At 36.3% G+C, this 23,579-nt stretch overlaps 1 protein-coding gene across 1 annotated transcript; it reads right to left on the bottom strand.

Annotated features, from left to right (window-relative positions):
* Nucleotide 1: 1 nt before the first annotated feature.
* On the bottom strand, nucleotides 2-23,039 carry LOC135618907 (protein transport protein SEC31 homolog B-like). Its single transcript, XM_065120327.1, has 22 exons — nucleotides 22,632-23,039; nucleotides 22,347-22,401; nucleotides 22,124-22,246; nucleotides 19,205-19,301; nucleotides 19,062-19,098; nucleotides 18,854-18,959; nucleotides 18,492-18,549; nucleotides 14,435-14,532; nucleotides 14,183-14,302; nucleotides 11,812-11,857; nucleotides 9,095-9,216; nucleotides 8,896-9,023; nucleotides 8,300-8,807; nucleotides 8,061-8,153; nucleotides 6,850-7,035; nucleotides 6,569-6,779; nucleotides 4,153-4,268; nucleotides 3,817-4,020; nucleotides 2,742-2,867; nucleotides 2,379-2,664; nucleotides 1,205-1,443; nucleotides 2-429 (listed from the first exon to the last, which is right to left on the bottom strand). The coding sequence occupies exons 1-22, from the start codon at nucleotides 22,949-22,951 to the stop codon at nucleotides 337-339; spliced, it is 3,372 nt and encodes a 1,123-aa protein (XP_064976399.1). The 5' UTR covers nucleotides 22,952-23,039; the 3' UTR covers nucleotides 2-336.
* Between the last annotated feature and the right edge of the window lie 540 nt (nucleotides 23,040-23,579).

Raw genomic sequence — 23,579 nt, 5'->3', positions numbered from 1 at the left:
ATAAAAAAAACTCAGCACCCTAATTTAGAATATGAGAAAACTACAATTGCAGCGTCCAAACTATTATAAACCATAAGACAAATGTTGCAAGAATAAGAAAACATCACCATAGGACGAACTCGAGAACAATCATGAAACCTAAACGTAAGAAAATATCTGGTCTTTTATGGAAGGGTGACCTGGAATGCTGCTCCACTGAATGAGAAAACTCGATAGGTTATTGATCCACAAATGATGCTAATAATTACAAAAAAACAGGTGACAGCGTTTTGATGAATCAGAAAAATCAATGTGTATACTGACTGGCCCAAGAGAGAGAATGCCGCATCAGGTCCCTTAGAATCTAATGCTCTGCCTCGTCTTGATCATTCGCTTTAATGGAGCAAGCCAGAAGTTGCACTCATCCCAGTACCTTGTTGTCAACTCCACCTGATACCATGAAACAAATTGTCAAGCACCAAAAAACTGACCTTTCTGCAAAGAGATGGCTTTAGTTGGGCACTGTAGATTGTAAAAGATAGGATCAAACAACACAAATAGCAAGTTTAACATGGTAGACTTGTCTGAGAAACAAAGAGGCAACAGCACCAAAATATGACATATGTTGCTAATTATATCATAGGGTTCACTAATTAAAGTACACACATTGGTACCATATTAAGGTTGCTCATTTGTAACCCGGATGATCAAGTTTCAAATCATGAAAATAACCTCTGCTTGGGTAAGGTTATTTTATACTCTTCAAACACCACACTGGCAGGATAGGATGTACATGCTTAAACATAACGATCAACATATACTCAAGTGGAGATGGTTAGAAGATGTTGGTCAACTGGGTTAGTAAAATTGTTTGAAGCAGCAGAATTGTATAACCAACAAATCAAGCATGTCTAACTAGAAAATAATTTTGGAAGTTAACAAGCAATATCGGAGTAGCAATCTCGCAAACAAAAGAGGTAAACTTAAGACTATATAATTTTAAATAAATTGTCTCTTGCTTTAAGGAAGCTTCATGATTGCCATAAACAACAGGGGCAGTACGTTTCCAGATATAAATGCAAAATAACAAAGGAAGAAACTAAAGCAGAGAAAGAAGGCACAATCCACACAGATATATAACTTCTTCAATAAAGCTCATGTGCTTTTAGAGTATGGATGAAGATGGTTCACACTCACTAGCAGTAATACTATTCTAGCACCCTACCTGGATATGTAATGCACCAGCAAAATCCCCAGCATCCAAAGCCTGGCAAAGCTGAACAAGCTTAGCAGCAGCATCAGGTGATATGTCCCCGCCATTAAGTTTTCCAAACAAAGATCCAATTCTCCTGGAGTTATCCTCAATTTCCCGTTTTTTAGATGGATTTGCATGAGGTCCTCCAAGAGCTGCTGAAGTCTCATCATAAAGTCTCGTCAAAGTGGCAATAACAGGCTTCAACTCAGCTGCAAGAGCACACAGAAAAGAAAAACATACCTTAGAAGAATCTAAATTGTGCAATTCATAAAGTTATAATCTATCATTACCTATGAAAGGAGGTGGGCATTGATACAAGAATTATGAGAACATATGCACTTTGTGAAGAGCACAAATAAAGATCAAGAACCTTAGATATCATAAATATTAACTACTATCCGCTAGGAAGTAATACTGACCCAAACAGTCACTTGAAGACACTGGAGGATTGATAACCATTATAAAGCAACTAAGAGAACTCAAAGACAGTATAAAACTCAATTAAGAAGCAACCAAGAAATTATGCAGAAAACCTTGTTAACTTATCAATTTTCTCACCTCTCATTGAACTTCAGAACATAAAGGCTAGCAATAATATGCTCGCATCAAAATGGTCATAACTATCAAAATAATCTTGTAAGGCAAGAAAAGCAACATAAGGCATTCTTAATGATCCACAAATGCCATAGATTGTTAATACTAAGAAATCAATGCCACAAATGCCATAAAGGCAGAGGACGGCATAGGAGAGGGCAACAAGAGCACATAATCTCAAGCTGTCTCATACACACTAGAGGAAGAGGTGCCATGTTGAAGAAATTTGGATCAGAGTTCTTTAGAGGTTGGGAAGATGACCACACATTTAATTTGGTGAAAGCAAATCACAGAATTATCCAGAGAAGGCATCAACATGACTCATGTGCCAGATTAATAGCATGTTAGCAGTGTGCATTTGGCTTATGAACAAAAATATAAATTTTCATGTTTTGACAGGCCAAACTATATAGATAAAAGATTACAAAATTACTTAACTGCAGAGAGGTTAAGATCCAAATGCTACAGATACTGCTTTCAAACCATTGTTTGTGAACGCAGAAGATAATAAAATAAATAATATTTTACTTCATTCAGAGGAAAGTATTACCAGGCACATTTGACGTGTCAACTGTTTGTACGGTGGGTGGAGGGGCTGATGGAACAGTCACAGACTGTGGTTGAGGTGGTTTTGTCGGGCTTGAAGGTTGTGCAGGACTCATACCAGGCATCTGAGTAAAATTTGAATTGGGAACCGGCATGAAACCCCTTGGTGCAGAAACAGGTCCAGCAGGTTGTGAAAATCTGTGTCCAGTGCCAGCTGCTGGTTGAGATGCACCAACACCATGTGAAGCAGGAATTGGAGGTCCAGGTTGATAGACAGAATTGGCGACTCCCTAGCGAATAAAAGTTTCAGTTAGGATATACATAAATATGACCAACATAGTTGGTGAATGGCTAAGAATATGCAGACCGGATATAGCTGAGAACCCAAGCTGGGTTGCTGATAGTGTTCCACATTTCTAAGGGCTGCAGGAGTTGTAGGAACAAATGGTTTTATTGTTGGCTGCGCCGCAGCAGCAGGTGGATTGAAATTTTGCTGTTGTCAAACAAAAATATCATATATGGATTTATGGATAAAAGCAGAAAATAATTCTCAGGATGTTGAAGAAAGTACTACTACACAAGCAATAGAGACAAAATGTGGAAGATAATGAACGATCCTCCAAAACTACCAACTAAAGTAACTATGAACTTAAACAAACCACTATATACCAAATAAGTTGAATCAGCTTTTTGAGGCCATATGTGAATGAAGGCATTCAATAGAAACTTGTAAAACTGTCCATAGTATCTAGTTCAGTGTCAAAACTCCCTTAACAATACACTCAGGGAAAAGAAACAATTTAAACATAAAAACTTATATTACAAAGCATAAGGCTTTAGAAAAGTTGTATTTGTTACTCCTTATCAGATTACCCCTTAGAAAAAAAGAACAAATCTGTATCATTGTAGATTATTCAATTTTGTTCTCTACAGAATCCTGCAAGGTATAGACATGTCCTATGACCATTCTACAAGAACCAAACAGCAACTGACTTCGAACATGTGAAGCTGTAGGAAGTCTTAGCTCATATATTAGATATCAGATTAGACATTAAAGCTTAGCTGCCAGAAGAAGATATGAAAAGGTGAGATGTGAAAAAAATCAAGGTAGTTAGCATTTGTAAAATGTCTATATATATATATATATATATATATATATATATATACAAATATGTGTAACTTTCTTACAGAATTTTCTTGGCAAGGCTATTTCTGACCAAGTACAATGGTGCAACTACACTAAGCAGCAACTAGAAGTGCATTAGTAAGAAAATTGGATTGAAAGAGCAAACTTGATGCAGGGATGCAAAAAGAAAAAGACCTAATTCTAACATCAATAAAACAGCATATGTCAACAATTGGTACAGTTCAATAACAAAGAATCAAAGAAAGAATGTAACAAGCAACCACCATTGGCTACAACCTATACATTCAACAAGTACCTCTGGAATATGGCTTGTCTGTGATGGGATAAACATTTGACCTGGCTGTGCTGGTTGAAATGGCATGGGATTACTAAAATCATGGAACTGTGGTTTCTGTAGCACAGGTTGGTATCCTCCATAAGCAGAACCAGGAGATTGGTGATAGCCTTCAGCATGTGGATTACCAGCAACACTGTGATGTGGTTGGGGTAGGCTCTTATCCTAAATCGAAGTTTTGAACACCAAAAGCAAAAAAAATTATTTGCGGGACAACAGCCGAATCCACTCAACGATATGTAGTATAATAACAAAAGGAAATAATCAACAATTTAACAAGAAACTACAGAAGAAAACCTGATAATAATTCTGTGACTGGTCTATAGTGCCAAAACCAGTATGATCTGCACCATACCCAGAGTTAGCTTGTGATGTAGTACTTTCATAACACAGATTTTTGGGTGCTTCCCTTTCTGACAAAGAATGTTAACAATGACACTGTCAGATTATAGAGTGTAATATTGCAGAACTAGATAATACTTAGACCACTGCATGCCACCTGAATGGGAAAAAGAGAAGAGAGAAGAAGTGCCAGAGCTGAACGTAGGCAAGTTTTATAAGAACAGACTGAGAGAAAAGAAAAACAGATCTCAAATGCACAATGCCCAACAATGAAAGTTCTACTTTACCTCACCAGACTAACAAGTTAAGAAGTAAACAATGGGCTAGATTTTAAAATAAGGAAGTCTTTATTTGGCTAAACTTTTAGCAAGTAATAATTATGCCAATACATACCAAAATTCCATTCTAGAGATTTTAATAATAACATGCATACTGTGCTACAGCACTTACCTGCTTTAAAGTAGAAGCATAAAATAAGGCTAAAGGCAACAGGGTTGTAGAATATAAGAATAGAGAAAGTAGGTAGGCAGCAGAGGACAACATAGGAGAGGGCAACAAGAGCCCATAATCTCAAGCTGTATCATACACTAGAGGAAGAGGTGCCATGTTGAAGAAATTTGGTAGAGAGAGCTTTAGAGGTTGGGAAGATGACCACACATTTAATTTGGTGAAAGCAAATCACAGAATTATCCAGAGAAGGCATCAACATAACTCATGTGTCAGATTAATAGCTTGTTAACAGTGTGCATTTGGCTCAACACAGGCAAATAATATAATCAGGCACCATATATGCCTCCAGCTAAGTGCAAGCAAATATTCCAGTGCCAGCAAAAGCATCTTGCAAGTCACAACAATTAGGTTGTCACCAGTTAACATCTCGCAAGTCACAAAAATTAGGTTGGCACCAGTAAAATAATCAAGCTACTGAAGAAGAAATAAACTAATGATATTGGTGTTACCAAGGACCGCCATCTTGTGTAGACTGGTGGTATCGGTCCTGGGCGGCCTAGTACACACCAGTAGGTACCAGGGTACTGTATGTTGGTACGCTGGTTGTACCAAATTTCAAGAAAAAAGCCAGAAAATGGCCAAAAATCATAAAAAAAAACCTTTTTTAGGGTTTTTAATCCTAATTTAAAGATTTTTTATTCTATTTCAAAAATAATAAAGTGTAAATGAGTCAAAAATGAATAGGAACTGGGCTTAATTTTGGCCTAAAAGTAGATAATGGACTTATTTAAGCCTAATCTAAATAGAAATACACTAATCACTCTCAATTATTCATAATTATAAAATAATAAGCATCCAATTATGTCAAATGAGAACTAAAACATAGAAAGAGAATAAATATCTTTAATTAAAATATACTCAATGTTTGATGTACTGTTGGAAGCGGTATGAAACAGGCGGTACATACTGGTCTACCAACTAACCAGTACGTGGACCAACCCATTTCGGGCAGTACACACGAAGAGGGTCAAGTAACGACGGGTGATGTATTGGCTAGTACGGGTGATGTATCAGTCGATGCTATATTGTTCGACATGGGTTGGTATCGATCGGAATTTTACGGATATCAACCCAAATCGGATCAAGTTTGACCCCGATGGTCAATTAACTATCGGGGTTTTTTAGAGGCTCTAATCCCCTCCTTCCCCCCACTTTTCACTTTCTCATTCACTATTTCATTCTCACTCTTCCTAGTAGTAATCAAGGTATTGATTTGGATAAAAGAGGGATTCAAATGCAGGATCGAATGGAATTTCTTTCCAATTTGAAGGTATTTAGCTTTTTCTATATTTCTTTTATCATTTCATATAATTAGAGGCATGTCAATGCATATTAACAAAAAGATTAAACATGATTCAGGTGATTCTCTTTTGTTAATTCAAGTTATGTCTACTGTCTTACATTTAAGCCTAAATTTGAAAAGTTTAGAGTTAATCACAGCCTTTATGCATTTATTTGTCTCATATACACACTATTCTTAATTAAATATAATAAAATTAGGATAAGAAATCTAAAAAATATTTTTTTGTGAATTTCTGACCATTTTTCAGCCTTTTTTTCAAAAACTGGTACATACCAGAAAGGTTGAAAGAATTCGGAGTCTTCAATAGCATATGGATACCAGAAAGGTTGAAAGAATTAAATTGAAGTCTGCCAATTTTATCCAATGAAAACAGCTTAAATGGTGTAAGGGGAAATGATTAATCCCGCAGAAAAGTTGATTACCCTATTAGTAAGATACAATGACTTTGTTGTTGTCTAAAGATAAGCATAATTGTCAAAAGCCTATTATTCATAATCATCACCAAGGCAAGTTATACATTATCCAAGATATTCACATTATATATACGAAATCTTTTACCTTCAGCAGAGAGAGAAATTCGATCTCTCAATATAGCAAGCTCATGTGAGGATTCTTCTGATCCCAATAGTTTTAAATACTCCATTGCAGTAGTGAGAAGACCCTGGTTAGCCAGTAATTCAGCATAGTTCTCCACAAGTTTAGACAAAGAAGCACTAAACCGTTTATGCCCGGTTGCAAGGGTGAGGACTATAGTCTTTTCCATTAAATCCTACAAGGGAAAAGAATCATTAAACTGCTGGTTTTTAGTAACAATTAAGCTTTACACTTAATGAAGTTACCTGAAGAAGATCTACATAAGTCCTTCCTTCACAATCAGGCTTTAGGCTATGTGACCAAATCTCCACGGTTCTGTCAATATTTCCAGCACAGATATAGCAGAGAGTTGCAGCAAGCATGTTCCCCACAGTCACAAGTCTTGAAGCTAGATTGTCACACAGAACAGTCCATTCCTCTTTCTGTGCAAACTGTCACAAAAAAATGTTGGCATCCAATCAGCAGCTGCTGTGATAGCAACGAGCATAGAAGGGTTCATATAAATGATAGATGCAGAGCCAGGTTGTCAGGTGATGAACAGAATGCTAAGAATTAGGCAATTCTCAGCCCCTTAACAATTTATATTTTTGTATGAATAAATATAACGAAGACAATAAAGGAGATAAAAATTCAGAATTTCATTTCATTTTAAATTATTGCAATACTTTATTTTCTGAGTAAAATTTCATGCAACACATTTAGAATTACACAATGAAAGCATTTAGGGACACAATTACATTTCCTCGTCGACAGAAATAAACTCTGATGTAGAACAAAATAAAAACAGAAAGCACAAAATCAATTATCAAGTATCAGGTTGTATATCTGTTTTCACAAAATCAGCACTGCCACTACAATTTTTTCAAAGCATATTAACCTTTGAAAACCTGCCAGTGAACTCAACAACGAAACAGAGCACCATACAGCCTATGCCTATATAATGCTAATGTTCATCTAAAACTCCAATTTTGAATCTAAATTAAATTCAAGGTTTATGCTGTTCTTCAAGTCAGATAGCCGAGCCCTAACTTTTACATAGAAAAATGTGCTGCCTAGCTAGAAAGAGTGATTCAACACTCATATTCACTTCTTTTCAAATCATTTGAACTTTCTGCTGGATTGGTAGTATATCTTATTTCAACCAGTCTGTCCTTGGTAAAAAGCCATGAATTTAGTATTAATGTTTTCAAAGTACTAAAAACAAGGAGCAACGGCTGTAAAAGCTACTAGTTTTCTTATGGAGATGAAACACCTCATCAAAGAACAACTTGATCATAAAAATTCCTTTATGTTAAATAGAGCAGGATAGAGTGAAAGATATAAATATGACATACAACTAAAAGAAGAATAACTTAGTCTTAAAGGAGGCAACTAAAATTAAATCAATAGAAAACAGGAAAAATAAAAGCGAATAAAAAATAACAGAAAAGTCAGTTTGTCATAACATAGAGCTTACAGTGCAAAGAAGAGCAAGTGTCTCCTTCCATGAATTCAGAGGTCTGGTATTAATCAGGTTCATGAGATCATTATTCACCATCGCAGATACAACCTGAAATGAATGACACTAAATTTAGACTACTAACCTCAGGCAGATTCTGCCAATATATGTCCCTAAACATTTCAAACTAAATCAAACAATAAAGCACAAATGCCTTTGTGACACATGCAGAAAATGCTTACATAGAAAACAAATACCTTTAGATAGGGTGTGAGACTATTCCGAAGATATTGATCGCGTGTACTTTCCCATAGTGAGGGACCACCTGCATGTGCAATTACTAATGCATCAGCCATTCTGTTTGCAGTAATGCATTGTAACACTGCTCCCTTATAGTCTCCAACAACCAAAGCACGTTGAATGGTATCATCAAATGAAGCACCGTGAGTCCCCATAGGTTCTTCTGGTTCTCCCTGAACCTCTTTCCCATTAGGAACACTACTGTCTTCATTGGCCAAACTATCCTCAACAATCTGAGGATTGTTAAAGAACTCCTCTCCATTGTCAATGGCTTCACCTTCAACCAATAAATTGTTATCACGACCGAGAGTATTCTCTAATTGTTTCCCAAGATCATCATAGGTAATATCAGTACTCTCATCTGGTATACTGAAACCGAGATGACTAAGCAACTTAGTCCTGGCTGTTCCCTCTTCCTCGAACATAATTTTCAAGAAGTTCCATGTTTCTTTATCATCTTCCAATCTGTTAGAAAGAGTAAAATCAAAAAAATTAAACAATATGTAGCATGTAAATAACCCATGAACCCAACTCGTATATACAGATGACACACATAGAATCATGCAACTTCTTCTCACACAAAGCACGAAGCGAGGCTTTTTCCCCATTTTGTATTGCAGCTTCAAATTCAGTGGAGCGGCTCACCAAACTATGCTCAGTAACTAAGTTATACACATATACCTGAAATAAAAGGAGAAAATTCAATTAGAAAGCATCAAGAAAATACTTGATGACATAATTATTAAGTTTACCTCTGAAGCAGATGGTGGAACACCTGGCGACGTTTGGCTAGTCTTAAATGATATAAGCTTCCCTCCAAAACCAAATGATACACCAGTTGGACATTTTAACCACTTTGGAGCTCTCAAACGTACTGAAAAGAGCAGACATAATTGTGAAGCCAGGAAAAATATTCATCATAGACATCTTTACATAAATCAACAAGAAGAAAGAAAGGATTGCCAAGAAGCTAACAAGTGTCACAAGATCATTCTTTAGGGGGCCAACAGGAAAGGCTGATCCTCATCTCTTTCAAAATTCAAACTAATCTATCACTTGATCTGACTGGATGTGCATAAAAGGATTGCTCATGGATCATATTGCACAAGAAATTATGCTAATCAACAAATCATAAAATGGGTCTGATGGCATGATTTTGATTACAGAAATGAGTACTGTTAACTTACAGGACTGCTAAAAGGTAGGCCTTCATTATAGACAGGAACAAATACCAGTAACTACTTTTAATTCATTTAAGATACTAAAGTATCTGTTTCTAATATAGAGAATCAACATGCACCATACTTTTATGGCTTCCAAATCTTGAACAAAAAAAACTCAATACATGTGCTATTAGTTCTAAAGAGATGCTTTAAAAGTTAATTTTCTGTTTTCTCAGTTTGAATTGGTTTCAAAAACCACATTGATCTTGTTCATTTGGCACATTTTCAGAATCAATTGAAACTTTAAGGAACCATATGGCAGAGAAAAACAACAATGAAGTTGCAACTAGTTCAAACTGATTGGCCCAAGGATCACCATTTCGGATATCGGACCTGTTATGATGATATGGTCAGACCAGTGCATACCGGTCAGTTGCAGTGTACCATATGTCAATACACTGGTACATACCAACATTTCAGAGAGGAAGAAAAAGGAGAAGAGGAAGAGCGGGTGGAGGAAGAGGAGGAACGAAGGAGAGGCAGTGGAAGAGGAGGAAGAAGGAAGAAGAGGTAGTAGCAGAGGAAAGAGAACGAAGAAGAGGTGGGGGTGTACCTAGGGAGATAGAAATCGACAACAACGACGATGTCGAACAGCAACAGCAGTGACAGAAATTGGCAGTGGCGTTGCAAGAAGATGGCAGCAGCGTCACGAAGCAGTGGCAACGACAACTGCATCACGAAAAGAGGGCTTGCAAACGAGTAGACGGCAGTAGCATCATGAGAAGAGGGCTGGCGTTCACAAGCCACAGTTGCTTTTTTACTTTTTTTATTTTTTTTACATTGAGTTGGATGGGCCCTATCGCTATTTTAGGTTTATTATTTTTGTTCGGACTGCCCAAAATGGGGTGGTCCACATACCAGTCCATGCCTAAATCAGTATGACCATCTGTTTCGTACATTTCGGATGGTACAACAGTTCTTAGTTTGGCCAATGATGTGCTAACAGAAGGCTCCAACCATCCTAAAACTGCCAGAAAAGCTTCAACAAATTTCGGTCTTGGTCAGATTACCTACACCTGAAAGTTCTAATTTCACAAGGTTTATTGGTCAAGATCCAGAGATCGACTGCGACCAACTTTAATAAGTCAATGCTGGTTAAAATGGCTGCCAATTTAATGACCCCAACTAATCCTTTTACAGACACCCCAAATAAACAAACTAGCAATGTACGTTGTTGTGTGTTGTGTAACTCCTTATTACTCAGGAAATCATGATCCTTCATAAAGGGTTGCAGCCCCCCACTTCCTCTCTTATGGCACTTGTTAACATGATCCAACATGCCCCCAGGCCCACCTATGCTTGAAAAAGGCTTTAACACATGATAAAAAGTGAAAAAAGCTGGCAGGTCAAATATTATTCATAAATCATAAAAAGATACACGTTAATTCAGATGTATGACTTCCCCTATTTATAAAGCTATCAAGAAGACTCCCAAATCTGTTAGAGTACACATAAAAACAAGTCTGAACCTGAATGCCAATATTTAGAACAGTCCATAAAAAAGCCACTGAAGATTTTCTAAATTAACTGACCCATTTGAAAACAGAATATTTTATTAACCAATTCCTATTTTAAAAAGGTAGTGCTTTGAGTTTAGTTGTCTGGCCTTTGGGAAGGCTCCAGAAATTGAATCAACATCACACACAAGTCAGAGATCAAAGTCAGGTTAAAATAGTGGGTGGAGAATAATTTCCCTTGGATGCTATTAAACTTTCTATAGATATATGAACCATCTAAATTAAGAAAAAAAGTAAAATAAAATTCCAACTCTAAATCCATTAGAGAAACTCAAAACAATGAGCTTTCTTCACAATTGTGTGTGTTACCCGACATTATTTCACATTGTATAATCATATTCCAAAGCCAGGTTAAAAACATTAATCTACCTTGAAATATGGCACCAATTACTGCCTAACATAGCAACTAAAGGACAAAAACTCATCCAAATGTCACAGGAAAAAAAAACCATAATTTAAATTCTATTAGACTCGAACTTTAAAAATAGCAAGACACAAACATGGCATGGACTCAAACCCTAGAGTGCATCATTTACTCACTCTACTTTGGACCAAACCAGCAAATCAAACAATTAACAATTGTATGGGAAAAATTTTTCAAGTGCAACTACCAGTGTGCATTCATTAGCTATCTTTTGAAATCCTCATATAAATAATGTGTCAAATGGTTGGCAAGGCTACATATAAAGAGCAGAAAAAAGCACTGCATTGGTTGGCAAGGCTACATACCAGGAACGCCAAATTCACCCTCTACAGCTGCATACCTACTGCAAGCCTGCAACAAGAATGATTTTATTTATAATTCTAAACTCAACAAATACAAAAAGCTAGCCAAGGATATTTCTCTGACTATAGTCACAAACTGCAAACACCTTAAATAATAGACATGGCTTTCATCCATGAAAAACTAAACGTATAACATGAAGCTAAAAACCGTATCTTTACCAACACATTATCTAGAGACTAAAGCATTAACGTTTTCCCATTGTCACATGAAGGGATAACAAAAAAGGTGCTATACATAGGAACATAGAGCTAAATTTGCCAATATTGTATTTAGTTATTGCTCACATTCTGAATTTCTATTTGTAAGAAAATTTTCTATATGTAGAAATATGTCCTAGCTCCTAACTGGCATAGTTGAAGAATATGAGAGAGAATTATCCCATGTGGCAATCATAACTTTGTTCTCATGTGAACTTTTGACCATGGCAAATCTTTCTCATTGTTTACCAGATTATAAAATACATAACCAAAAGTTTCACACCATGATAGATAAGATTTATAAAAGGAATCAAGAATGGAAATCTCAGTCCAGTACTAATATTGGTTGTTGGCTAGACCAATATGATACTGAAATGTGTGTTGACCATCTAATCCATAAGACCTATCGTATCCATCACAGATAAAATAGATAGAGTTTTTTTATTTCTGTTCCTTTTCAAGCTATACTTGTGCAATTTTGCTACAGTATTAAATACTCCAGATTCAATATGTTTTGAACTGATTGTAGATTATGAAGGAGTCCTTCGTAAGAGTACTGAATCAATTTCAAACTGTATGCAAACAAAGCTAATAAGTTGAACAAAAGGAGATTTGCTTTTTACGACTGCTTTGTTTTTTCTAAGAGTTGAAATGAGACAAGAACCCTAGGAACAATGATGTCATATAAAAGGTGTTCATCCTTTTTAAGTAGCTGGGTATTTAAGATAGATATATCTCTTTCTGTTGACCACTGGCCTTGTCTCCTATTCCTCTCCTTTCTCTATTATTTCTTCTCTTTTTTCTCTTCAATTTTTTCTGTATCATCAAAAGAATTTTTTGCTTTAACTTTATTTGCTGAAAATAAACCACAGCAGACACCATGACTATTTCCGAAAATCAACTACCACAGATACAATCAGTTGGACCTATGAATTTCCAAATCAAAGAATCCTCAAAGTACAAACAGGAATTAAATTCTGGCTGTCAGCACTGAAACAGCCAGTTAATGCTCTACAGGCAGATCAAATCTAAAACTGACTTAGAAGGCTTATATGACAGCCTACCCTTCATCAGCATGATGGGAAAAGGACCAACTAAAAGGCATAAATAGGAACTACACAAAAGGATCCAGAATGATACATGGGGAACATGAGGATGGTTACAGAAAATATAAAAGGTAGAAGCAGGAAGTAACACAATAGATAAAATATCTGAAATGGTCTACCAACTAAAAGACCTTTTCTAGTACCAAAAGGATTCATACATGACCGTGATAAGAAAAAACAGCATAACTTTCCTAATCAATTCTACCTACAGTTTGTTTCAACATAAAGAGTAGTCGAAACTTTCTTGATATCTTCCGATGCAAGAAAATAAAAAAGGCTTCAGCTCCTATTTTATTCCCTTCAGCACCACACCTTCTTGGGATATTTTGAATCTTTTAATGACTCAAGTTGAACAAAAGTCTTGGGCACAAAAAATGGAGTTATGAAGATCCCTAAACCAAATCCAAAGTCAACTAAACTTAAAGCATTGATTTAAACCAACTTACGGAATTAACTAACTGTTTCATCTCCTACTAAAAAATAAACAAATAAATTACCAAAACAAAGCAACAAATATTAAAAAACCCTACAATACTTATGAAGCATAACTCAACAGTAACGACCAGAACTACTCATAATGACTCAACCTGACCAAATGAATAAAACTAGATTCAAACCTTTTTATCCGAATCAAGCTACGCCAAGAGGATCAATCTTATGAGCAATTTAGCTAAGTTACAACTCTATCACCGTCTCAAATGAGGCATTTGCTCCCTTGAACTAACCAATGGGAAAACAGACAAAGCTGTGATATCCACAAACAACCATTTCTTAAACACAAGTTATTAAAACAAAAAGCGCATATGACTTTTGTGATCCATACATCATTGATAAATTCTATCTTGTAAGACTTTTTTTTTTTGTTTAATATGACTTCCTTCCAAATGAAGGTAATCATCATTACAACATAAATGAAGCTTACAAAAATTTATACATTTCCTTACAGACAGGGGACTGTATGCAACGATGATAACCCTGAAATAAAATCGGAATGTGTTGCGTGTTTTTACCTCTATATTGTATATTCCTACTTTGACATCAAAGGAAGATGCTGATATGACTCCTGGGATTTTAGGATACCAATGAATGTCAAAGTTCCAGTTGGTGCTGGCTGGCAATTCACTTATTATCTGCAGAACAACAAAATAAAATTAAAAAAGAAAAGAAAGATAGAAGCTAATATTAAAAGTTGATAAACAGTAAATCTATCATGCATGGGGTGTCTATTAGTTAAATTATTGAGGAATTGGTTGCTTGCTTACCTCCCCAGAAGTTGTATCCCAGCAAATTGTTCTATTATCTTTGGCACAGGTAAGCAAAAGTGAACTGTCGTAAGGACACCATGACATAGCAATTACACCTGATTAACACAAGAAAGTCAATGAAAGAGAAAACAAGACTGATATTCAGGGAAGTTTTCGTACATGTCAGTTAAGATATAAAAAACAGAGGAAAAATACAAATTGCCAATGGCTTGAATCACTAAAGGAGAGCATAAAAGTGATGTAGACTTGTACTCTAGGACATGTGAAAAAAAAAAGGAAAGAAAAGGAGAGCACACTGCATAGTTTTAGGTTTTTTTAGTATTATTATAAAGTAATGCAGGCCTATGGCATGCATCATAATGGAAAATAATAAATGTCAATACTATCTAATGTTTGGCAAACAATTAAACTGGCATAGTACTGGTATAATGAGCAATATACCAATTGTAGCACCAGGTACATTGAATACAACAACAACAACAACAACAAAAATGCCACAAAAAAATTCAAAATAAGGAATATATTAAATAACATAAGTAAATAAAAAATAAATGTAACAGTAATATATACTTGTATCAATCTATTATGGGATGCATTATAATGGAAAACAGTACACGTCGATATTATCTAAGTTTTGGTTAAACTATCGAACTGGTATACTACTAGTATAATGGGGGATATACCAATTGTACCAAGGCATACTCAATAAAATAATAGAAGCTAGAAGTAAACAGTCCCATATGGTCATATACTTGTATCAATCTATATGTTTCAATACTGGTAGTTGGCTAGATGTATTGATACCAGTTTGTACATATAACTTCAATTGATATATAACTCCTTGGTTCCAACCATATTGTACAGAGCTAACTCATGTCAGAAACATACTAAAACTCTTTCCTGCAGAAATGTAAAACCTTGTGTATAAAATCAAGCTACATTCACAATTTCCACCCTTTGTGTTTTTTAATTAGCTATCATACATGTCCATAAACTCACAAATAAGGCTAGTTGGAACAACCCAAAAACATAGATGCCCGACCTCCATCTCTGGATTCAAAATCAAAGCCTCTGGGTTGGATTAGGCCACACAGTTTAAACCCGATGCATGAATAGTGACATGGCTATATATAAATGCTCAACACCACCAAAACTGTTCTAGCAAACTTGATTTTGATCCTAAAACATATCCAGGCATCCCAAACCAAGGTTTTTAATCTTGTACCATACTTCTGAGCGTTATGCCTAAAATACGCATAAAACTCACTGGAAATACCTGAAAAATTAAAAAAAAAGTTAGGATAGGGTTTTTAAGTTAGAAATAAATATACATTTAGAATAGTTTTAGTAAAACTAATGTAAATTAGGTCAGAATAGTGCCACGTATCTTTTTCGGGCACACCGCAACCTTAGCCGCATGTTATAGTAGGCATATACCAGTTTCACCAACCATCAAATTGAATTAACCCAATATCAAACACCCTAATAGGCAAGGATTACAATACCGAATGATACTGCCCGTATCGGGCAATACCGTTTGTATCGGGCAGTACCATTGATCTAGCCCCATATCAGATAATACGAGGCTGTACCGGACGGTAACGATCGATATTTCGACCGTTACCGCCTGAAATAGGTCGGTGACGATCGATTTTGACCGTCACCACCCGCTTCCTGACGGTATCAGCCTAGCTATGGCGAGGGAAGAAGCGTCGAGGGAGGAGAGGGAGAAGGTGCTCGAAGAATAGGGAGAATCGAGAGAACATCAATGCTTCCCGATCTGATGCCGCCCTCCCTCGAAGATCCCGATCCAGGAGGTAACGAAGAGGCAACGGCTCGACTTCTTCTTCGTCGCGTTCTTTGTCGAAGGTCGGACACATATGCGGCCTTCGATGTCTTCGTTGAACGCCGCAGATGAGGAGAAGGCCGCGTTCTTTTCCTTGTATAATGCAACGAGGAGAAGAAAAGGAGGCGACGTCGCCAAGGCAGTGTACACCTCCTTTTTAATTTTTATATTGTATATGTGTACCGAGCAGTATGCCCTAGCGTACCGCTCGATACGCTCATACCATACCGTATCGAGCTTTGCTTGACACGTTGGTACGGTACGAAATTACGAACCTTACTAATAGGTATTAAAGAAATTAATCAAACACCCTAATAGGTATTAAAGAAATTGAATTGACCGAATATCAATCAAATTTTGATTAAATTATCAATAAAATCACTAATTGTAACATTAAAAAACTTTATTAAAACCTAATTAAACCTACTATACCATCACAAATATATGATCTGATAATTAATATGTATGAAATATAAACATTTGACCTATTAAGTGTCTAATTTCGAATAAATCAATATTAAACACACTAATCACAATATTAAAGACCTTAATGACTCCCTAATAAACACTATTCTACCATCAAAAGCATATCAAATAACATATTAGACATTAAGTCATACATCACATAGAATAGGCTTAATCATCTCATAAATCAATAAAAATATAAAAAGAGAATACATATCGCTTGATTAAAAAGTTCTTCCTCTTAATCCTCTCAAATTAGCCTCCTAAATTTAATTCAATCCACAAATCGTTGATTTGTTAAGTTTAAGAGAGTGAAAATATGAGAATAAGAGAGAGATTGTGAGTAAAAATGAGTTCGAGAGAGTTTAAGAGAGTTTAAGAGAGTGTGTGAGTGAAATAGATTAAAAGAGGGAGAAGGAAAGGGTTTAAAACCCTTTAGGATGCCTCCAACAGTTAAATTGACTGTTTGAAGACCGTTATCAATCGGAAATGGTCGGTTTCGACCGTTATCAATCGGTAATGGTCGGTTTCGACCGTTACTGCTCGGTATAGGTCAATAACGATCAAAATTTCAACCGTACCGCTCGGTACAGCCCCGTATCGCCCGATACAGGGCCATAAATCTGATGCTGCCCGGTAGCGGGCAGTACGGTATGAAATTAAAAATCCTATCCCAAACAACTTAAACCCTCTCACTCCAGTTACACTCCATTATTTTTCCAAGACAATTAAAATATCAACACCCCATGAATGAACAAGGGGAACATAAATTTGTCCCATAACTAATTCTTTTACTCAATTCTCAAAGTTATTCAATCAAGCACTGGATATACAATGGCTCCATCTTGCCATTGCATTCTCTAGTTTTCTAAACTTCAGGGTGCATTTGCAACGCAGAGAATAGAAACCCAAACCTATGAACTCCGAGAAAATCTTCACTTGTGCTTCATTTAACACAGAAGCTGTTGTTCAACTCTCAAATTAAATGACCCTGCTAAATGCTGCCATAAAGAGCAACTCAAAACCTAGTCAAACACAAGCAACAATTATGTTCTCTATCTAATTCTAAGAATAATGAATGGTATAACATAGCCTGTACTACTACATAATAAGTTGCAAAACCAATTCAATTACAGAAAGTTAATGTCAAAACAGAATATCTGTTTCCAAACATTCATGAAGCTCGCCTTCATCCACGGTGAGTCAAAAAAATTTTAATTAAATATTTGGATTCACAACATAATCAATTCAATTAGCTAAGTGTTTCAGACTACCAATGTCCTACCAAAAATTGTACACATTGCTATATAAATTTTTAAATTCATTATTTCTCTAGTTATTGCTTAAGCTATTAAGTAAAAATTAAAAATTAAAAAAAAAAATAATTTACAAGTTGCACATAAGCGATCCTCTAGTTATTGCTTATTGATATTACACCACAATGAAATTTACTTGTGGGATAGACATATTCATAAATGGCATCAATTGTCTAATCTCTATGTTAATTTAAGGGTCTTTAGCTCTAAAAACTAAAAGTTGCTAATATGCTCCAACCAATTTATAATGAAATTTTGGGAGGATTCACCCCAGTATTGAATTATTGATCACATATATCAGTGGTTACAAATAAGTGAGTTTGCAATTAAAAACTAGTCTAATGGGCTAACAAAATGTAATATTGTATGAGGTATAAAAATAATCAAAAGAATACATGGCAGGCTAAAAAAAGGTAGGTAATACAACCTTTCGTGTGCCCCACGAACTCTCGTAATGGAGATATTGTTTTCCTCACATCCCAAACCTGTTATTTGATATAGCAAAAGATAATAAAATTAAAATATACGAAACCTAGGCAAGGCCTTTTGGATCAGGCATATAATCTTTCTGCCATGTTTCATTAATTACATTTGAGATAATGGTTCTCACATAAACAAAACAAAAAAATCAAAATCTCTAGTTTAAACCGAAAACAGTTGATCATTCCAAAATAAATTGTATTATTTGAGGTTCACCAAATCAGGATTCAAAACTAAAAATTAGATAAAATAATATCTGAAAATGATCATGATCATCAATCATAGAAAACATGGCACATGGCACATTACTCTGAGAGCAGGTGAACTATCATCATCTGAAGCAATGATCAACTGTGTAGAAACATCAGGGTTCCATTGCAAGACAGAGCACCTCCTTCTATTTACATCTGCAAAACTGTTTAAAAATAGAAGATTTTTTAATCGTATTCTCTTCAGACTTTATGATGGATTTAGTGAAATCTCATGGATATATCTACATTGTGGACAAAAAACTTGCCTTGTAATAGGTTTCTGTTGCCTCAGATCCCAAACAACTGGAATTATGAAAAGTCAGATGATAAGCAATTCTGAACTACTTAATATGCCTAAATGAGGGGTAACCTAATAAGAATGTAAAAAAAAAAAAAATTCTTTATGCACCTGTCATTCCATTAACAGATGTGGATGCTAATATATGCTGAAACTTGGGGTTCCATGAAACAAAGGAAACTTCAGTCTGAGCTCCAGAGCCAACACTCTGTTAAAAAATAATATATCACTCAGATAAAGAAAATGTAAATTTGTATTAATCTAAATCAGCTTAAAGTAGAATCCATAAAATTGAAGATATAATATAGGTCCTTAATACTTCATAATAATGTATCAAATATAGTTTTATTTAGGAATCAAAAAGTAGTCAACATGGCAACAAAGTTGCACAAGTATAGTGAGACGTGGCAGACACAAAAAATCATGTGTCCAGATGACAAGGCAGCAGAAAGAAGATACGAAAATGTAAAAGAAAACTTATTCTAGTAAGCTATGTGTGCTACATACATTTTACAATGTGAAATATGATAACTTAAATAAGATCTCCTCTAATAAAAAAAAATCCATTTCTAACATGACATGTCAATTTTTATATAGATTCCAGTAGTTATGTATTCAAAATGATTCATGGCAGTGAATGTAAGATCAAGTTAGTGCTAACTGCTAACAACAGTTGAATACCATTAATTAAGTGGAAGAGAACTATGAAGAAAAAAGAATGCATTGGAAACATAAATTATAATTTTCAGTCACATGCTTGGAACAAGATCATCCTTCTAGCCAAACAGTTTTTGGTGTAAACAGGTAAAACCTTTTCAATGAATTAAAATAATATCTTAAAAAAATCATAGTGGTCAAGAATGTCTCATTCCCAACCATTTTCCATGGACATAAGAATTTGTAACCAGCATTAGTTTTCTATTTGATTTGCCTAAATTCAATAGGTTCTATAGAGAAGGCTTCTAAACTTAAGGTGGTTTAAGTAATCTCATATTGTGTCATCTGTCTGAATTTTGTAGAAAAACACCTTCAGAATGTTTCCATGTTCATCAGATCAAAGCTGGCTCAATTAGTTTTGTCCCTAAAGCTGGCTGCCTCGTTCAATCCTGTATATACATTTATAGAATATTTTACTTCTTTTAACTAGGGATTGACCGGGATGTGAATTCCCACAAGTAATGGAGAGCAGGTTTCACCCATCACCTCTTGCTGCCCACTGCTCGCTGTTGCCTGTGCACCCGCTGCTAGTATGCCTCCTCCTCTCCTCTTTCTCCTCCACCACTTCCTCTCCCTCTTCCTCCTCATCCTCCTCATCTTCCTTCTTCTTCCTCTTTCTTCTTTCTTCTTCTTTCTTCCTTCTCTTCCTCCTCGTTCTTCCTCGTCTCTCTCCCCCAATGATATCACAGTATGTTCCACGTACTAACAGGCAGTACATAGGAACAAACCAGAACCATATAGGTCCGATCATGGACTGCAATGATCTGGTAATTAAACTGTAATCATTGTTGTAGACACTTATTTTTTTTCTCCTACTTAAGACAATGAATTTAGTTAACTCAAGTATCACTTGTCTTTGGAATCAAAATATACTAGCAAATTTAACCAAAGCACATTTAGCTAGAAAATATTTTAATAGTAAGTGTGAAAATAAGTTTTCACAATATTTGTGGTTGCAAACATCTGAAGACACTGCACCGTATATAATGTATTATAATAGCGAGCCAGAAATATTTATATTTTGTTAAAAAGATAAACCAGAATTGACACAAACATATTAGTCATATCAGCATAAGTACCTTCACTAGAAATTTCCTAGAAATCACAGAAAGCTCTCTCTTCCTTGCATATCAAAGTGAGATGCAATAATATAAAACTATGAAATGTGGACTCTTTTCTTATCATGTAATCAATGATGTCGAAAGATCCTTGGGCACTTGTTTATGTGGTTGGATGAGGTGGGGAAGGCCTAAAGGGCTCAATGGCCTTTGAGCAAGGCACCTTCAACTAGGATGCTACCTAGACAAGCACCTCAATTAGGGTGTTCTTGGAGCAAGTGCTCACCTAAGTTGGTCCAAGCAACCCAAACTATGAAATGTGCTCTTTTCTTATCATGCAACCAATGATGTCAAAAGACACTTGGGCACTTGCTTACATGGTCAGGTGCGGTGAGGAAGGCCTAAAGGGTTCAATGGGATTTGAGCAAGGCACCTACAACTAGGTGGCCATCTAGACAAGTACCTCAATTGAGGTGTTCTCGTAACAAGTGCTCACCTAAGTTGGTCCAAGTGATCCAAACTACCAATCCTCCATCCAAACATTATCCTTTGCCAATGACATCTTATCACTCTGTCCGATGAGTCTCCTATCCTCTTCTCTCCCTTGTTTGTGGGTGCTTTATTGCCACCCTCTATTCTCTCTTCACTTATTTTTTATAAGGTAAATATCTTGCTTTACTCGTGTGCCTAACGCCTTGGGTAATAAATAACCTTGGTGCCTCATAGCATCTAGCACTTGTGAACAATTCTGCACATAATAAAGCAAAGAAGAAAAAGAAACAATTGGGTTTTAAAATTATGTTTACAGTAGACCACCTGATTCTTCACACGAGAGAGAGAGAGAGAGAGAGAGAGAGAGAGAGAGAGAGAGTGAGAGAGTGAGCTTTTCTAACACAATATGCATATGTTGTACGGACACCATGACATGTATTACCTGTAGTACTATACACAACTTTAACACAAGTATGTTATACTTACCTATCTCAAGATATAATTCAGCTAAATGATGGGCAAAAAAGGTACTGAGAAATTGTTTAGCCATATGCACAACCATTTTATCTCTACGGAGGGAAAGATCCTCCAACATGAAGTGAAGCCATAGGTAACGAGCCTCAGAAACTTATAAACCCAAAATATTATTAAAAAATTAAATATTATTATTACGATAAATATACATTAGCAATTATCCACTTATTGGATGTGCATTTAGTAAGCACCACTCATTCCCACCAAAAGTATTCAGAGACATGCGTACCCTAAGAGATGGGAAATGACTTGGTTCAGAAGGCTTTGCTAGATCCCAGATGCAAAGCTCCCCTTCGTCAGCCCCAGAAGCAAGTAGATTTGATGAGAGTGAGCTGAACTCCAAACCACGGACCTGACATAATCAAACACAGTCCGCCAAATTCATCAACATGGAACAACAGAAGTAGATCAGCAACTTGAAGAATCCAAAAACATGAAGGATAGATAATTACCGGCCCCACGTGATTCTCAAGCTTCGCTACAAAAGCACCACTTTGATCCTCCGAACTGCAAATAAAATACAGATTAACCATACCATTCGAAAGTCCATGAAAATTTTTGGTCTAGTGCGATTGATCTACTCTTACATATAAACAAAATCCAATTAAGCCAAGATTCAAATACCAGCAATTTAATGACAAAATTTAAGATCTCCGGTAAGATCCGGAGATTCTGAAATCTAGAGAAAATTGTACCGAGCAAAAGAAGCAAAAAAACAAACAAACAAGCAAAAACACCTGATCAACTTGTGGGGATTCCAGACACCAATGCTGCCATCGCCAAGGCCGCCGGCGACGAGACCCAGGGCGTATTCCTCGGAGGCGGATCCCGGCGGCTTCCCCCAGGAGAGGCGATTGAAGCGCTCGGCGCTGGGGCAGGCGCCGGCGACGGGGAGCTCGTGCGCGTCTGACTGGAAATCGAGCTTGAAGATCTCGAGGGTGGCGCTGGAGCTGAAGGAGAGGTCGACCGCACCGGCCATGGTTCCTGCGGCGAGGTACGGCGCATCGGGCGCGAAGGCGACGAGCGCCGATCGCGCGGCGCTCTTGATGCAAGCCATGGGGATCTCGAGGGAAGGAGCCCTAGATCTTTCCTCGATCGAGGAGAGTAAACGAAGGAAGGCGGGGGGGGGGGGTTGGTTGATGGGGGGAGGAACCCTAAGCCTGGATCGCAGATCCGAAGCGTTTCTTCTGTGTCTCGCCTTCTGTTATGGAAAGGAGTGACGTGGGCGACGAGAGGGATCAAGTCTCGCTTTATTGTTGGAGCTTCTATAGACCGTCCTCCTCCTAAATGTTGGAAATAATACCATATACCCTTAAACGATTTATGGGTTTTTACCTAAAACTATTTTAATTTTTACAATTTATCTGAATTCAACCTAAATATGATAATTTCAACTGATCACATTTAATACATAAATAAAATTTATTTGTATTCACGAGTCGATGCAATTGTTTTCATCTTGCTTTCTCTGTTGTGTTTCTTCCTTCGTCGTCGGTTCTTCGTCGGTAGTACCCTTTTGTCGGAATCTAACATTCTATCATGGATGAGTGTTAGTAATCAAGAGCAAAGGAGCATAAAAAAAATACATATGAAATTTTATATCGTTATAATGAAAAGTATCGTTATACAAGGAAAATAAATAGAACAAATGAAGGTATTTTATATACATAATTACGGTCAGTAAC

Source organism: Musa acuminata, chromosome BXJ1-3, assembly GCF_036884655.1.
Source record: "Musa acuminata AAA Group cultivar baxijiao chromosome BXJ1-3, Cavendish_Baxijiao_AAA, whole genome shotgun sequence".
Taxonomy (NCBI): Eukaryota; Viridiplantae; Streptophyta; class Magnoliopsida; order Zingiberales; family Musaceae; genus Musa; species Musa acuminata.
Note: the sequence above shows the minus strand (reverse complement) of the source record. Positions and strands in the feature narration are given on the sequence as shown.